This window comes from Eschrichtius robustus, chromosome X, assembly GCF_028021215.1.
Source record: "Eschrichtius robustus isolate mEscRob2 chromosome X, mEscRob2.pri, whole genome shotgun sequence".
NCBI classification, from domain to species: Eukaryota; Metazoa; Chordata; class Mammalia; order Artiodactyla; family Eschrichtiidae; genus Eschrichtius; species Eschrichtius robustus.
Window position 1 is genome coordinate 41,179,514 of NC_090845.1, and position 16,063 is coordinate 41,195,576.

Below are 16,063 nucleotides of genomic sequence, written 5' to 3' on the forward strand. Positions count from 1 at the left end.
GGAGGCCCTGCGACCACTTCTTCTAGGTCCGCTTCCTTCAGTACCCGCTTCCCTAAGCTCACGCCCCTACCCCCGCTCAGTCCTCCCCTTTTAGTTAAAGCGTAAGAATAAAAGCACCAACTTGAAACCCCCATGTGGCCACGCCCACACTCTCGCCAGGCCACACCCCCTATTTCGGTGGCGTCGCCAGGCCACACCTGGCGGGAGGGTTCCCCGCGCGCGCGCGCGCGCCGCGTACAGGCGGGGAAAGCGGAGCCAGGCCGCTTCAGCGCCTCGTCTTGCCACCCCGCAGTGGGCCCGGCTTTCGGGGCGGGTCTCCGAGGGTGAGGATCCGGGCCAGCTTGGGCGGGAGAGACGCGCGCCCGTGAGGGAGGGGCGGAGGAGAGCAGAACATCGCCCCCCAGGCCCGCCCCCCGCGCGCGCTCCAGAACAATGAGCGCACACAACTCAGCGGCCTCCTTCAGCTGCGGCGGCGGTGGCGGTGGCGGGGGCGGGAGCGGGCGCGAGGCACAGCGCGCTCCCAGAGTCGAGGACCCCGCTGCGCCGATCTCGAACCCGGCCTCCGCCTTGTGCGTGGCCTCGTCCTCTACGCCCACGTGGAGCATCCATTCAGAGTGGCAGACCGTCTCCCGTCAGTTTTCCAACCCCCTGTCGAACGCGTCCGCAGCGGACGCGGGGTGCTCCCGGAGACACAGCGCGCCCTCCCAACTCAGCCACGCTCCTGCCCTAAGAACTGACACAGACACCAAGGTTGGCCTCTGGGGCTTTGGCGCCCGCCTCCAGACCGACCGGATCCCTATGCCTGCAACCCGCTCGACCACCTCGGACGGAGCCGCCCCAGCCTCTAACTCGGACACCAGCAACCCCCGGGCATCTATACAAGGATCTGTCCCGCCCTCAGTATCCCCCCGATTGTCCCGACGTCAGTCCGCCCCACCCTCAGTACCCGACTCCACCCGGGTATCAATACCAGGAACTTCTACAACCAAGAACTCCCTCCGAGGGTCGGTACAAGAATCCATCTCGCCCTCGATGCCCAGCTTCCTCAAAATACGGGCACCTCCACAACCCAGTAACACTCCCCAAGTGTCACTACTTGGGTTCACCCCGCCCTCAGTATCCGGCTTCCCCTGGGGTTCGGTACAAGGACCTCCTACACCCAGTAGCTCCCCCCAGCTGTCAGTACAAGAGTCCAGCCAGGTCTCCATGCCCGACTCCCCGCGGCTATCTGCACCAAGATCTGCCCCGCTCTTGGACTCTTCCCGAGAATCGGTACAAGGGTCTGCCCCGACCTCGGTTCTCAGCAACCCCGAGAGGTCGGTACGAGGATCTATCCCGCTTTCGGACTCCTCCCGAGTGTCGACACAAGAGTCCACCCAGCTCTCAGAGCTAGGTTACCCCCGAACATCGGTGGAAAAATCGGCTCCGCCCCCGGGTTCCCCGGGAGTACCAGTACCAGGGTCCGCTCCGCCCTCAGCGCCCGGCTCCGCCCGGGTATCGGTGGAGGAATCGGCTCCGCCCTCGGGCTCCCCTCTAGAGTCGGTAGAAAAGTCCGCTCCGCCCTTGGCCAGCCCCACTCCTCTACCCACGACCCGGGAGAGCCTCGACCAGAGCATGGAGAGTCAGGAGAAGGCGAATAGAGCGGGACACATGTTCGACGTAGTCGTGATAGGAGGCGGCATCTCAGGTCAGTGTGGACCGTAGCGCTAGCCTGAGGGACCCTGGCCGGCCTGGGGTGAGGGACTTGCAGCCGCAAGGTGGCGTTTGGTGGGGGTCTCCCTTGTGCATGCGAGAGTGCAACGGTGGCCGGGCCCCGGATCCTGCGAGGAGGGGGTGGGGTTGAGCCGGGTTTGCTGGTGGTGTGAACTGGGGGAGGCAGGCACAATAATTTTACTACTACTATGAAATACTAACGTTTAATTAGCTCTTGCCGTGCAGTTATATTTAACAGTTGACGTGGATTTTCTCAATCCTCAGCTGTCCTGTAAGGTGGGTACTTTATTCGTCCCTATTTTACAAAACCTAGAAACGGAGGTAACTCTGCAGATGTCAAATCACCTAACCGGGGAAGTGGCAATGATTTTCTCCCATTTAAGACCCTCACTCTTAATTCCTGAGGTAGCTGCTTTGCCTTACTGATTTCACGCCCTTTGCCCTAAACAGAACATCAGTCTACAGATTTTGGTAGTATTGAGTGTTATTCCCGTCCTGCTCTTCTCAAAGCGCTTTTCCTTAGAAAATTTGGTAACTGGAGAGGAAGGAGGAAGAATCTTTTAGGAAAAGGTTTTTTTAAAAAAAAAAACAAACGTGGGGGCGGGGGGAGAGGGGTGGGCTCTTAGTTTTAACCTACTCCAGCCTTTTTTTTTTTTAGAACTTGCAGAAAGTGTAGGGCATTTATTATCCAAAGGGAATCTCTCTGTGAAGCAGGGGCTGAGGGCAGATAAGGGAATGTCCTGTTTGTGTCTTTCCCCACTGTCTGAATCCTGCCCTGTGATGAGCCAGCTGGCAAGCCTGGGTTCCTCTGGTCCTGGCTTGGGTTTGTAGCTGACCAGCTGAGTGATGCATAAGGCTTTCCCAGATCTTCCTGGAAACCTCATCATGATTGATATATTAAATTTGTCACTTATGTTGTCATAATTGGTAAAATGTCTGAAATTCAGGAATTGTGTTTCAGCTCTAGCTAGAGCCCCACACTAGTCTGTCCACAACCTGGGAGAATGTTAATCATTTCTGAAATATACCTGCAGGATCTAATTTAGAAAGAGGGAAAAATAAGGTGGGAGGGAATAAGTAGAGTGCCCCAAAGTAGCCATTTTTATGTATAATCCTTTTGAGGAGACTCTTTTGGGTGAAGATAGCTTTTGACTTGGCCTGTTTTGGATAACGGTCTTAATCACCAGAGAAGAGATTGGCATGAGCTGTTGCTTTGACAACTCCAGCCAGTGCCAACAAAAACATGCATGTATGTGGGAGCATCAGGAAAGCAGATACTGGTGGAGAGTACGAAAAAGAAGTATTTCTCTTGTTTCCCTTCATTCATTTATTAGCTTATTTATTCATTCAACAAACACTTGTTGACTGCCTGCAATGAAGTGGACTGGTGTTTCTAAAAGCCTAGTTCTTGTATGCGAACCTCCTAGAAGCAATGTGATTGTTCATCACTGGAAAATAAACATGATGATAATGTGTTGTGTAAATTGATTAGGAGTTCTGTCTCTATTCCCATCTCTATACCATTCATATTTCACAATTCAAGGTTCTTTCTGGGACTTTATTCTTGTCTTTTTCTTATTCTGTGTTCCAGTATTCCTTAAGGAGCATTTTGTCTGTTACTTTTTCTCTGCCTGATGACTGGCTCTTTCTCCCTTTCCACACTTTCCTCCAAGTAGTTGGTCGTGAGCAGAATTGGATTTACCATGTAGCTGATGATGCCTATGCTATATGGCCTTACAACTGCAGGTCCCTTCTGGTTCTCATTCTAAATAAATAACCAGTTTCATACTGAATCTTGTATTTGTCTTTTTGCATTCTTTTTTTTTTTTTTCTTGAAGAGGGCACCCAAATTATATAAGCTTCAGGCTCCTCAAAACCTGGATCTTTCCACGGTCACTACTAATTATTAATTTGTTCATTTCCCCTTGGGGGAAGAAGAGAGCATTTCTTGCACGGTAGTTCACACTCCTATTCCAGAACCCAACTTCCACTTCATCAGTGACAGTGGAAAAGGCACTGGGATTCCTTTAATATCATCTCTTATCAGTCAGATTTGATTTTAACACCCAAACTGACCAGAAACGTTGCTCCCTGGCTGTGGTGTCTTGCCAGATGGTTCACAACTAAAATGAAAGTAGATGCAAGTCTGGCTTAGGATAAACCCTGCACACAGACTGGGTGTTTCACGAGCAGGTGAGAGGCATTACTTCCGAAGGGTTCTCGAGCTCAGAAACACCTCATGTTTGTGTGTGCTTAGCGGTATCCCATGAATTACTTAATAGTCCCCATACCAGTTTTAAATGCTTTTGGATATTTCTTCTGTCAGAACTGGCATATTTTAATATGTTACCCACATGCTTATAATATATGGCCAATACTTTGCATCTGCAGTGTTATTCCTATTATATAACAAAAGAGTTCCCAGAAGCGTACAAATCCTCAATTCCTCAAAAGCCGTCCATACGAACAGAATTATCTTTCATTTTTTTATAACTATCTCTGCACAAAGAATAGCAGCATCTTAATGTATCTCCCTTTTGTCATTAAAAATCATGGAACAGCATGTCTTACAGCCACGAAATCCCTTTTCCCTCCCACTCACCAATTAAGTAATTTTAGGTACTCTATTAGTAATTGAGCAGGGAAGCCCCCACCCCGCATTCATTTGTAAGTAGTATAATGGTGTCTTCAACATGCTCTGGCCCTTATCCATCATCCATCATCTATCACCAAGTTCTTTTTGGAACTTCTTTCATGCCTTCTGTGACACTATTGGATCCTGAATTTTTATCCCACACTGATTGCTCCTTTTCTGTTCCTTTCATTGCGCCCATATTCTTGCGACCTTCTACTTTTGAAACGGCCTCGAGGTTCAGCTATTCATCACTTTGGGGCTCTTATGCACTCTCTCCCTCTCTTTTTCGTTCTAGGGCCTCACCTTGCCCTTTATCTATAGGAAGCTCTTAAATCTCTAGTTTGAATCCTTTACTTTCTCCCAACTCCTGTCCCATAGCTTATCTGCTCTTGGGTATTTCACACTTGACTGTCTTATTCTTACTTCATATTCAACATGTTCAAAAGCCTCCTTGCCCTCCAACCTAGCTTCTCTTCCTCACTTCCTTGACTCTGTTCTTAGTACCACCATCCTTTCCATCATTTTTGACACATCCTTCTGTTTTATCTTCTACATCCAGTCAACAGATCCTTCTAACTCCTCCTTTGGGCTGTTTCCTCTCTTGTGTCTCCCCCATCCCCCGGACAGACCCTTAACCCCTTCAACTCACCAGGTTATGACCATCTTCCCAGTGGCCACACTTTGGGCTCTCCCTTCATGTCCATCCCAGACTTGATTTTTTTTAAACACTTCTTTCATCACCTTGTTCTGCTCAGGATGTTCAATAGTCTATTGCCAGCCTCTCAAGCTCCACCCACCCCTCCACATATCTAGTCCCACCTTGTTGGACCAGTAGCATTTCCCACCATCCCTAACATAGCTTTAGTCACACTGCTCTCTTGTCTTCAGTGCTACACCATGTTTATTTTGTCCCTCCATTCCTTCCCTGTTTTTGTTTTTTTCCTAACACGGAAGTGCTTCTCTCTGAACATTTACATCCTATCCATTCTTCAATACCCAGTTAACTCTCTTTTCCTTGATCGTTCTGGTTCTCTTGATTTTTCTCTCCTCTTGTGGAGCTTGTAATCTATATCTGACCATTTGAACTTATTTTATGTCCTGTTTCTTGATGTTGTTTTAAATATAGCAGTTGAGTCACTGACTTTACATGCTACTTCTTACTCATAAGCTGATACAGATACAACAAGTGACAGAAACCCAGTGGTATAAGATTTTAAAATCTGCTCCTAACTGAGAATTTCTGAATTAGCTCTCTTTAGGGAGAGAGGATAAAAGGAAAAGAGGGGGGGAAAACGCCCACCTCCGGGGGACAGTGCATACTTCAGAGTCTTTGGGCCAAAGGAGTTTTTAAAAGACAGTCTAGTCCAATCACGTGAGATTTTAATCCTCTCGACGGCATCTCCTTAGTAATTATCTGGCTGTAGCTTTGAACACATCTAGGGAAAGGGAATTCTGTACCCCTCAAAGCAGCTCATTATGGGTAGGGGTGGCCCTGGGGCCTGGACTCGTTCAAGCATTTTGGGAGCCTCTACCGTATGCCAGGCAGTAGCTAGATCACGGGGCAAGAGGTATATAATGAGGAGTAAGAAGTGTCCTTGCCCACAAGGTGCCCCATCCTCTTGCAAGAAGTAATCAAGTGAGAAAATAATTGACATGCATAGAATGAGAGAAATATTAATATTATGAATCTGAAGAAAATGCCAGGACCTTGAGAGATAAGTATGATTTTAACAGGTAGAGATAAGAGAGTGGAAAAAAGACACACCGAACAAGAGAGTATGGAGGAGCACAGATACGGAGTCAGGAGGCCCTAAGCCATGCATGAGTAGTGTTTAATTTAAACCCATGACAAGAGTTCTACTGGAGGAAAACAGTTGCCTACTGTGCCTCTAGCGATGTGATCCTGGTAGTTAACTGAGATGACCCCAGTGTGCCACATCTGCCCCACAGTTAGCCAGGGCACAGTGAAAACACTTTCATCATAACACTGGATAGTCCTGGGTGATTAGAATTTTTCCACGTTTTTTTGAAATTAAATTCCAAGTGTCTTGGAGAGAGAGCTTTTTCCAAATAGTGACTAAGCAATAGAACCTCCCTATGTTTGTATCCACGAGCTGAGCTCCACTAAAAGAACTGAGAGCATAGCCGCCCAGAACACTGTGCTGTGTAAGAGCAGCTGGGATGGAATCTTTCTCATCATCGGAGACAGAAAAGCCATTTCGCAAGAAGATTGACTAATGTTCTGAATCCTGCCAGCGAGTCCACAACATACCACAGTTTCCCTTTTTGCTGAAATACATCACCCCGAAGAATCATTTCTGCTAGGAGTGTTTTAGGCATTTTAACTCAGAACTTGGCAACACATACTGTACAGTTTTGTAGTGATTAAGGAAAGCTTACATTAAAAAATATGCCACCTAGTTTCAGTGCCTTGGTTATTTAGGTACTCTGAGGCTCACTGCCAGCTAAGCATGAATTTTCTGTCTTTCAGAACACTTCTTGGCCCTAATTTTGTTTTCTCAAAAATAAGCGAGGATTCTTGTACTTTATTAACTTTTAATGTTGAAGAAAGAATACAAGAATTACATTTATTTGGGTTCTGATTCTTTGATGTCTTCATAGTTGAATGAGCTTTGGGGTTTATCTGACATTTAATGGGCAGTTTTAACATTTGGCCAATGCTAATTGATATGAATCTGTCTATACATAATACTCAGCTAATGTGAAAAATATATTTAACAATAGATCTAGGGACTTCTCTGGCAGTCCAGTGGTTAAGACTCCGTGCTTCCACTGCAGGGGGCATGGGTTCTATCCCTGGTCAGGGAACTAAGATCCCGCAGGCCACGTGGTGCAGCCAAAAAAGGAAAAAAAACAAAACCCAATAGATCTAAGTATAGTATAATTATGTAAGTATAGTATAACTATAGTATAATTGGATCATAGAGACCAATAATTAAGAAAAGGAAATGTGGAAGTCTGTTATTGGCAAATATTGGGCCATACGATCTTTGTACATGTGTGGCATACACATATTTTACATATGATAAATCTTGCCAGTATTTGGATGCAGGTATACCCAAAAAGACTGAGGTGATATTGTAGTTTCATGTCACATACAGGGGTTTGCAAGAGTGTAGACATCCAATGAGCACTGGTTTGAAGACTACATTTGCATGTATGAGATAGATTTCATAATGACAGTTACTTTTCATCTTAAATTTGAGTGATTAGAACTGCACAAAATAAATCAAAAGAAGTCAGTTATATTTTTAAATGTTGTAAGTGTTTGAGACAAGTTGATTGTTAGGACTGCTTTCTCCTTTTATTTGAAAAATGTTTTACAGTTTACCAGCAATTTGTGTTTTCCTTTGGATAATCTGTTCTTTATTATGTTGTCATCTAGTCTTATGAATTAAGGCAGCTTCAAATCTTTGGACCACAGTTCTGTCATCTGTAAAACTAGAGGTTGGATTAAGTTATGTATGATATATCGTCCAGTATCTTTTTCAGTATAGTTGGCTTCCTAAAGGTCTATCTCTTCAGCTTTCTCTTTTGGACCCTCTCCCCAACACTTTTTCCTTCCATGTTGTATTCTGGAAATGGTTTTCGTCATCCATCATACTGACATCCTACACTAACTTAAATCAGAATCTGGGTCTGCCTTACAGGTGCTCATTCACACCTTTTCCATGGCTCCTCTGAGCCTTAGTTTAAAAGCCCTTTTCTAGTTGTTGCCAGGCCAAAGGAAAGAAATCCCACTTTACAGCAATATTCAGTTGATTTATTAGGTAAGACTGTCAATAAGAACATAAAAACCAGGTGATAAGCTTTGAGAGTTGAGTTAATTACATATTCACCATGTTCAAGGGTCACAGAATTGCAGCTTATAATAGCTCAAAGGAACCAAAACGGAGGCTCAGGAGGGTCAAATGCAAATGCCACAAAATTCTTAGTGGCAGAACTTGACCTTGGAATATACCCCGCCTCACTTAGGCTTGCTTTATAGGCTCATTCATAGAACTGCAGTAAACTTTTATTATTGTTTTACTTTGAGGCTTGATGCTCTAAAAACTAGTGGCTGTTGTTTCACAGTAATTCATATTTTAGACTATATTACATCGCATGTTACTGCTTCATGAACATTTTTTTTTTTTTTTTTGGCCGCCCGGCTTGCAGAACCTTAGTTCCCCGACCAGGGATAGAACCTGTGACCCTGCAGTGGAAGCACAGAGTCCTAACCACTGGACCACCAGGAAATTCCCCTGCTTCATGAACATTTAAATTTAAAAATATTAGGCACCCTATTAGGATGGATGACTTTTATATGAAGGATTTATTTCCTTTTTGAAAAGTCCATTCCTGGTGTTTTTAGGACAATGTATAGCAATTATTTGAATAGTTTAGATCAGTGGTTCTTAACCTTTTGGAGCAAATGTCCCTTTGAATATCTGATGAAAGCTATTGGACCTTTTCACCAAAAATCAAAGCATATTTTTATGCATAGACTTTTTTTTCCCTGCACCAGGCCAACATCTGATATTATGGAAATCTCTTAATTGTCACTGTTCCTATGATATAAAGATTTAGGGCTGATACTGAGACTCACAGAAGTGGTGAAAAATAAGAATTCAAAGGATTTATTAGGTCATTAGACAGTTACCAGTAATGAATATGTAAATAGACAATAATAAAAACAGTCAAGACATCTAGGCTGAAAAATAAGGCACCTGCATTTCCTACCTTAAGACCATGATAAATATAACAGTGAACCTGCCATGTTTTGAAAAGAAAGAATTTGGGGAGACAATATTGGTGAAGAAAACGGAAGGCTGTGGTGGTCGATGTGAGTTTTAAATAGTTTTCTAAGATTGGTGTTTACAGATTTTACGTATTGAATTGAAGCCATCGATATTAAATACACATTTCAATTTAATATGCATTTGTAATTACTTTATAAAGGTCATTGGTCATTGAAGGCATCTGACAAAATTCAGACCCAAATGGAGGAGTTAAGTTCTCTTAATTTATGTTAGTCCATTTGTCTCTCCAGTGACCGTGTGAGGCATAGGACCCCTCTATGTAGCAGGGGTTACAACCATGAACCTGAAGTGCCCTTGGTGTTTGAGGTTGGTTCAGGGCTTCAGTGGTGGCACAAAAAGGGAGAAGGAAATGACAGACAGGAAAGGGTTTCATGGAGGAAATAATGCTTGAATCCACAGAAGTGGATTCCACAGAAGTGCTGTGGATTTTGGATAAATTCTGAAATGTAACAAGGATGACCTTTCAGGTGACTTTTTTCTTTTTTCAGATTAAATGAGTTAGCTGTGAGCTGTGGCTTAAGTGAAAGACTTTTTTCTTGCATGTCTGCATGTATTCTTCATTCATTCATTTATTTATTCATTCAATACATATTGATCGAGCACTCATTATGTGATTTGAGCAAAATTTATGGGTTTTGCTTTTCCCCTTCTTTGGGAACATTGCTTCTAAAACTTCAGTATGAACCGTTGTTTGACTGTACTTTTTATTTTCCTCGGAGTATTCAGTCCAATAGTCCAAATGTGCAGTTATGTAAGAATTCTGTTGGTCAGAGATCACTTCACTGAATAATAGAAAATTAACTTAAAATATTTAATATGTGATGTACAGTATACACATTCATAGGTGGTGATGAACGTCAAAGTTGAAGAAAAATACCACTTTAAGAAATAAACAGGAAGAACTAGGAGAGCCAGCAGAACATAAGCCATAGCTACACTAAAGCTTTGCTTCAACACTTAGCTTGTGCTCTAGGCATTGTTCACTTGGGACCCTGCCCAGGTGAGTTTATTACTGTAAATATTTGACAGTATTTTAAGGGCTGAAACAAGCTTTCCCAAAGTGTATTTCTTGAGATGTAATTTTTTTTAAGGCAAAAGGTGGAGAAATGCTAAGTTAAACGAATCTCTTCACTGCAGGACTTATCAGAGCCTTTAATATGCCAGTGTGCACCATAAACGTCCCAGAAGGGGAAACAGCATATGTCCCAACTTCCATGAACATTGATACTTTTCCCCAGAGCATCTTGAGGACTAGTATTCCATAAAACATTTTGGAAATTGCTTCCTAACCACAGTGCATCCTAGTGTGCAGCACCTGAGGATAGCAGTGTGGCGTGCCCTTGGTGTATTTTCAGTTTCAGTGAAAGAATGGGGCAAATAATGAATTAAGGAGTAATTGCATTCCCTAAGTTGTGTGAGATCCATTTATCTAAAGTGAAGATGAATGCTGAACAATAATCAAATAAATTAGGACTGTCTAGACAACGAGTCTGTTGAATTCAGGGCAAATTGAAGTTAATTGTTAGCTTTTATCTATTTATCATTTGAGACAGTTCTGTCTTTTTAGCTTATCAAAGGGATCAGAAGATTTGGCATTTTCAAAAGCAGGTAATTATTTCTCTGAAAGGAAGCACAAAATACAGATGGATATAGATATAGGTAGGTAGATAGATAGATGATAGATAATAAGAATGGCTGTATTGTATGTATGTATGTATCGGGGACAAGTTTGTGTGCACATTGATATTCTCCATTCTCTTTTGCTAAAAAAGCGTAATACTGGTTCAAAGACCAGAAAATGTACTAGTAGTATTAAGAATCTGCGAATTTACTTGGGCATAAAGGTTTAAATGACCAGGCACCCTGTCCTTGTCAGTCTTTCTTAGTTGCTTGAGATAAATATAATCTAAGTAGCATTAGAAACTTCCCCGTTGCCCTCATCCAGGTGAGCATGGTTTTCTTTTCTTGGTATGTGGTTCCTCTGTTCATTGCAATGAGTGAGCACCTGCAGCACGGTAGGCTCTATTCTAAGGATGCAAAGGTGTCTAACACATATAACACACTAGTTAAGAGGCAGATCTCTGGGCAAGCGGTCATGTTGCCTTGGACAAGGGCAAAAGGCCACAATGGTTTGGACAAGAGTGGCTAAGATTGCAGTGGTTGGAAGGAGCAGATGTATATAGAGTGCCAGGTGGTGATGTGTGCTAAGAAGAAAAATACAGCAGCTTGTGACAGATGATTATATCACTTGTCTGTATTGAAAGTGGGGTCACTGGACATTTTTCATGAGGAATATGCTACATTTCAAGGTTTGTTCTAATCATTTGTTGTAGAAGGAAAATCAATAATTGAACTGGAAAGGGTAGCACGAGTCAAGTGGACAAATTTCTCTTTTTTCATAATGTGAATGTACTTGAAGAAGTAAGGTAAAGGAAAGAGCCCTTGGTGAGGTAGAGAAGGCAGGGGTACAGATTTATAGCCCAGGAAGCAAAGCACCATTTCGTCAAAGCCTTCGTTGCTGATATTAATTCCTTCTCCAGGTGTGCTGTGTGGCTTAAATCATTTCCTATCCCATTTCTGTGGGGTTGTAACCATCTCAGGACATTGGAAGCACTGCAGAATCTGTGGAAACACAGTTTCCATGGGCAGTGGCTTTAAGAAGCTGGAGCTTGGTTTGAGGTTGCCATGGCAACAGCACTGCTGGCTGGATACATCATCTCACCCAGGCTCTCCTGATCTAATAACCAGGATTAACAATTGCCTGAACTCTCATATGAGGTGTGCTTTTAGCAGACTTGGTTTTTTTTTTTTTAAGCCTCTCTAATAAATCCATTAACCTATTTTATGTTGGTTTCTCTAAAACCCAAATGATTGAAGAGAGAGAAACCAGAAGAGGAATTATATTGTTGTTTTTTTTTAAATAAATTTATTTATTTTATTTATTTATTTTTGGCTGCATTGGGTCTTCGTTGCTGGGTGTGGGCTTTCTCTAGTTGCAGAGAGTGGGGGCTACTCTTTGTTGCGGTGCGCGGGCTTCTCATTCTGGTGGCTTCTCTTGTTGCAGAGCACAGGCTCTAGGCGCGGGCTTCAGTAGTTGTGGCTCGCAGGATCTCGAGTGCAGGCTCAGTAGTTGTGGCGCACGGGATTAGTGGCTCCGCAGCATGTGGGATCTTCCCGGACCAGGGCTTGAACCCGTGTCCCCTGCACTGGCAGGCGGATTCTTAACCACTGCGCCACCAGGGAAGCCCATATTGTTTTAAACTCATCATCCCTATTTAAAATACTTAATTGCAAAGTGATTAAAGTTTCCCTTGTGCCATAATCTGCTATTTTCCCTTTTTCAGGTTATTGCATTTTGAAAGTGATCAGATCCTTATATACATAATAGGGCTTTAACAAACTCTGTGCATTTAGCTTCTCCAGGCTCTCTACTGTCACAGAAAACCACAGGACATTTGGGAGTTCGGGGCTCTTTTCCTCCTAATGGGCTCAGTTTGCCATGATTTGGGAGAGGAAGAGCTCTTGGTGCAGGTGCAGGGATATTTTGCCAGTGCCCACTTAGACCTCTTCCTTCAAACACACCCATGGGAGATTCACAGGCTAGACACTAGGACACTTGAGAGTCTAGGACACCAATGAATCTCATACACTTGCCGATCTAATAGACTCTCTCCCAGACTTGTTTACCCTTCCCCTCTCTGACCTGAGGCCAGGAGTCTATAGGTCTGACAGTGTGTGTTGGAGCCAGCTTCTACTGTCATGAAAGGACTGATCCTGACTGAACACTTCTCTTCCCAGTTTCGCGGTCAATGATATCACATTGGTAGTAATCACACTGGTGATTTTGAATCAGCCAAATGCTGCAAATCAGGAGTCCGCTCGATCCCCTGAGGCCAGGGATGGTTGTTAACCACTTACCAGCGTGCCCCTGTGCTAAACCCTTTCCCTGTCTTGGAGGTGGGGAGGGGTGCCAAGAGAGGTGGGTGGGAAGCAGGCTTCATCTATTGTCCTAGATTCTATGTGGCCATTAAATGATAGAAAATGAATGACAGGAAGAGCTATAATGCACAATGTTCTCAGCTTTGGCTAATCTATATTTCTTTGGAACAAGATGAAATAGGTTTAATATGAGATTTTCTCTTTTCATAACAAATATTTGATTTGAAAGTAAAAAAATATTTGATTATAAAATCTGTTTTTTAGTAGCTACATTGTATTTGGTGACTTACCTTCAGACTTAAAAACCTTTTCTTTTCTAACAATTTTATCCCATTTACCAAAAAAAAAAAAAAAAAGACAGGCTTTTATTTATTTATTTTGAAATTTATGTCAAAAGCCCTTAAACTAATCTGTGGAGTTGACATACGATTTTTTTTCTATAAGTGATTACTGAATTTTGTAGTGAGGGGAGGGTAGAATGCATAGTGATACACAGAATAATAACAAAAAAGAATTGAGGAATATAATTCAAGATGCCTGCTTCAAGATGTAAGCAGACATTATCTTAGTTTTTTTTTTTCCTTTCGAATCAACAGACAGCCACAGTCGATATATTAGAAAAAGCCTTTCTGGACTGCAAGTGTTTGCCTGTGCTTTATTTATGACTTACTGAGTTATTTATTCAAAATTAGTTATTAGTTATTATTCAAAAATAACTTTTTCTAATGGCATCTTGATTGTATTTCCATATTCTGTATTTTCTAGCTTTAAGTTATCATGGAAGTTCCTTATCAGTCTTCTTCACAATAAACATGCAAACTGAAACATTAGCCCCCCCCAATTTATTCAGCATCTTAGAAAAAATATTTTTCTAAATGACTTAAATCTTCCCCCTTCAAATTCCAAGACCTTTTGGAAACCATTTTTCTGGAATCCCTTTTAAATGTTTTAAACATGTTCCTTATTTCTCAAACTAAGAGCTTAAACTTTCCTTGCCAAGATAGGGCCAATCATTTTCCTGTAATGCAGAGACAACCATTTTTTTTCCAGCTTTTTTTGTTTGTTTGTTATTTTGGGAATTTTTTTTTCAACATCTTTATTGGAGTATAATTGCTTTACAATGGTGTGTTAGTTTCTGCTGTATAACAAAGTGAATCAGTTATACATATACATATATCCCCATATCCCCTCACTCTTGCGTCTCCCTCCCACCCTCCCTATCCCACCCCTCTAGGTGGTCACAAAGCACCGAGCTGATCTCCCTGTGCTATGCGGCTGCTTCCCACTAGCTATCTATTTTACATTTGGTAATACATGTAAATCCATGCCACTCTCTCACTTTGTCACAGCTTACCCTTCCCCCTCCCCATGTCCTCAAGTCCATTCTCTACGTCTGCGTCTTTATTCCTGTCCTGCCCCTAGGTTCTTCAGAACCTTTTTTTTTTTTTTTTAGATTCCATATATATGTGTTAGCATACAGTATTTGTTTTTCTCTTTCTGACTTACTTCACTCAGTATGACAGACTCTAGTTCCATCCACCTTTTTAATTTTGTTTACATCCTTAAATGCCAAAGTGCGAAATGACCTTTGTCACCAGTGTGCTCATTTGTCCTGGCTCAGCTAGCCCTGCTTCCCTCCCCTCCTTTAGCCTCTGGAGTAGTGTTGATTTACTATTGGCACTGAACCCCACTCACCAAAGTTGTTTAGAATTACACATTATATTCAATTTTATTAAGGCTGCAGCCTTAATAAGTGAGGGTGTAAGAAGTAAAAATTTTCACTTTTCAGGAGACTTTGTTGTGGGCGTATCAGGCACTTGGTATCCTTATCTGGAATATGGGGTAATGAAATCTATTCTGAAGAATGGTTGTGAGAGGCAACAGGAAAGGCACCTGAAATTGATCTGTAGGATGTAAAGTGCTAAACCAACTGCCAGGCTGCCTCCGGGGGCTGGACAGCTGCAGGTCCCACTGCTGCTGGAATTCAGAGCCACCTCTGCTTCTCTTTAGAAGAGGAGCTACTCGAGTAATTCTAGCAAACCCAAGGGTGTTTTTATCTACCTAACTGGTTTATGGTTAGATTGACTAAGGGGAACTGGGAAGAAATTCAACTTTTTGCATCTTGAGTTTCTCTGCTTTTATATATAGAGGGGTGCTTTGAGCCTAACAATTATTCATATCTTTTGACCTAGTAATCTCCGTTCTAAGACTTAATCCTACAGAAATAGTCAGACATAACAACAAAGATTTATGCATAAACATGTTTTTCATCACGCCTTCATCCTTTTTTTTTATCATGGTCAGCAGAATAAACCTTTGGCTGTGTCCCAGAAAACACATTGCACCAAGGTTTGCAGACATTAGTTTGCATTTATTTAAAGTGTCACGGGATGCCTTTCTTTGTAAGCAGATTCCAAACATTCGTTGCACACCTAAATCTTGGGTGGATGTCAGCAATGTAAGGGTACACTGTACTTGAAGGAGTCAAAAATGCATACAAACATTAGCAGACAGCAGTGCTGGATATTATGGTTTAGCCTCCCTGCATTTTAGATCTTACAGACCCAAACTCATCCTTGAGTCTGGCTATGTATATTTCATACCATTCTGTGTATGAACAAAATACTGTTGTCAGTCTGGCTCCTCTGAGAGCAGACATCAAGACATAACTAGCCATGTAAGAGGTTTATTGTAGGAAAAGCTGGTGAAGGATAAAGGAGAGAGAGAGCAGGAGGAGGCAAGTTGTTTTAAAAAAACAAACAAACAGAAAAACCCAGGGTACTCCTGTATAATTTCCTATAATCTAGATTTTGTTGATTGCGTCCCAGTGGTATTATTTAACATGTTTTTCTGGCCCCTAAGTATCAGATCTAGAGGCTGGATCACATTAGAATTTAGTTTGTTTGCTCCTTCCCTTTCTCCCCACCCTCCCTCCCTTCCTTCCTTCCTTCCT

General features: G+C 42.7%; 1 protein-coding gene across 1 annotated transcript in view; it reads left to right on the top strand.

Moving 5' to 3' along the window:
- The first annotated feature begins 762 nt into the window (after positions 1-762).
- MAOA (monoamine oxidase A) overlaps positions 763-16,063 on the top strand; it is a 73,493-nt gene continuing 58,192 nt past the window's right edge. The window contains exon 1 of the mRNA XM_068533409.1: positions 763-1,687. Within this exon, the coding sequence (XP_068389510.1) occupies positions 799-1,687 (889 nt within the window). The 5' untranslated portion in view covers positions 763-798. The remainder of the gene's footprint in view (positions 1,688-16,063) is intronic.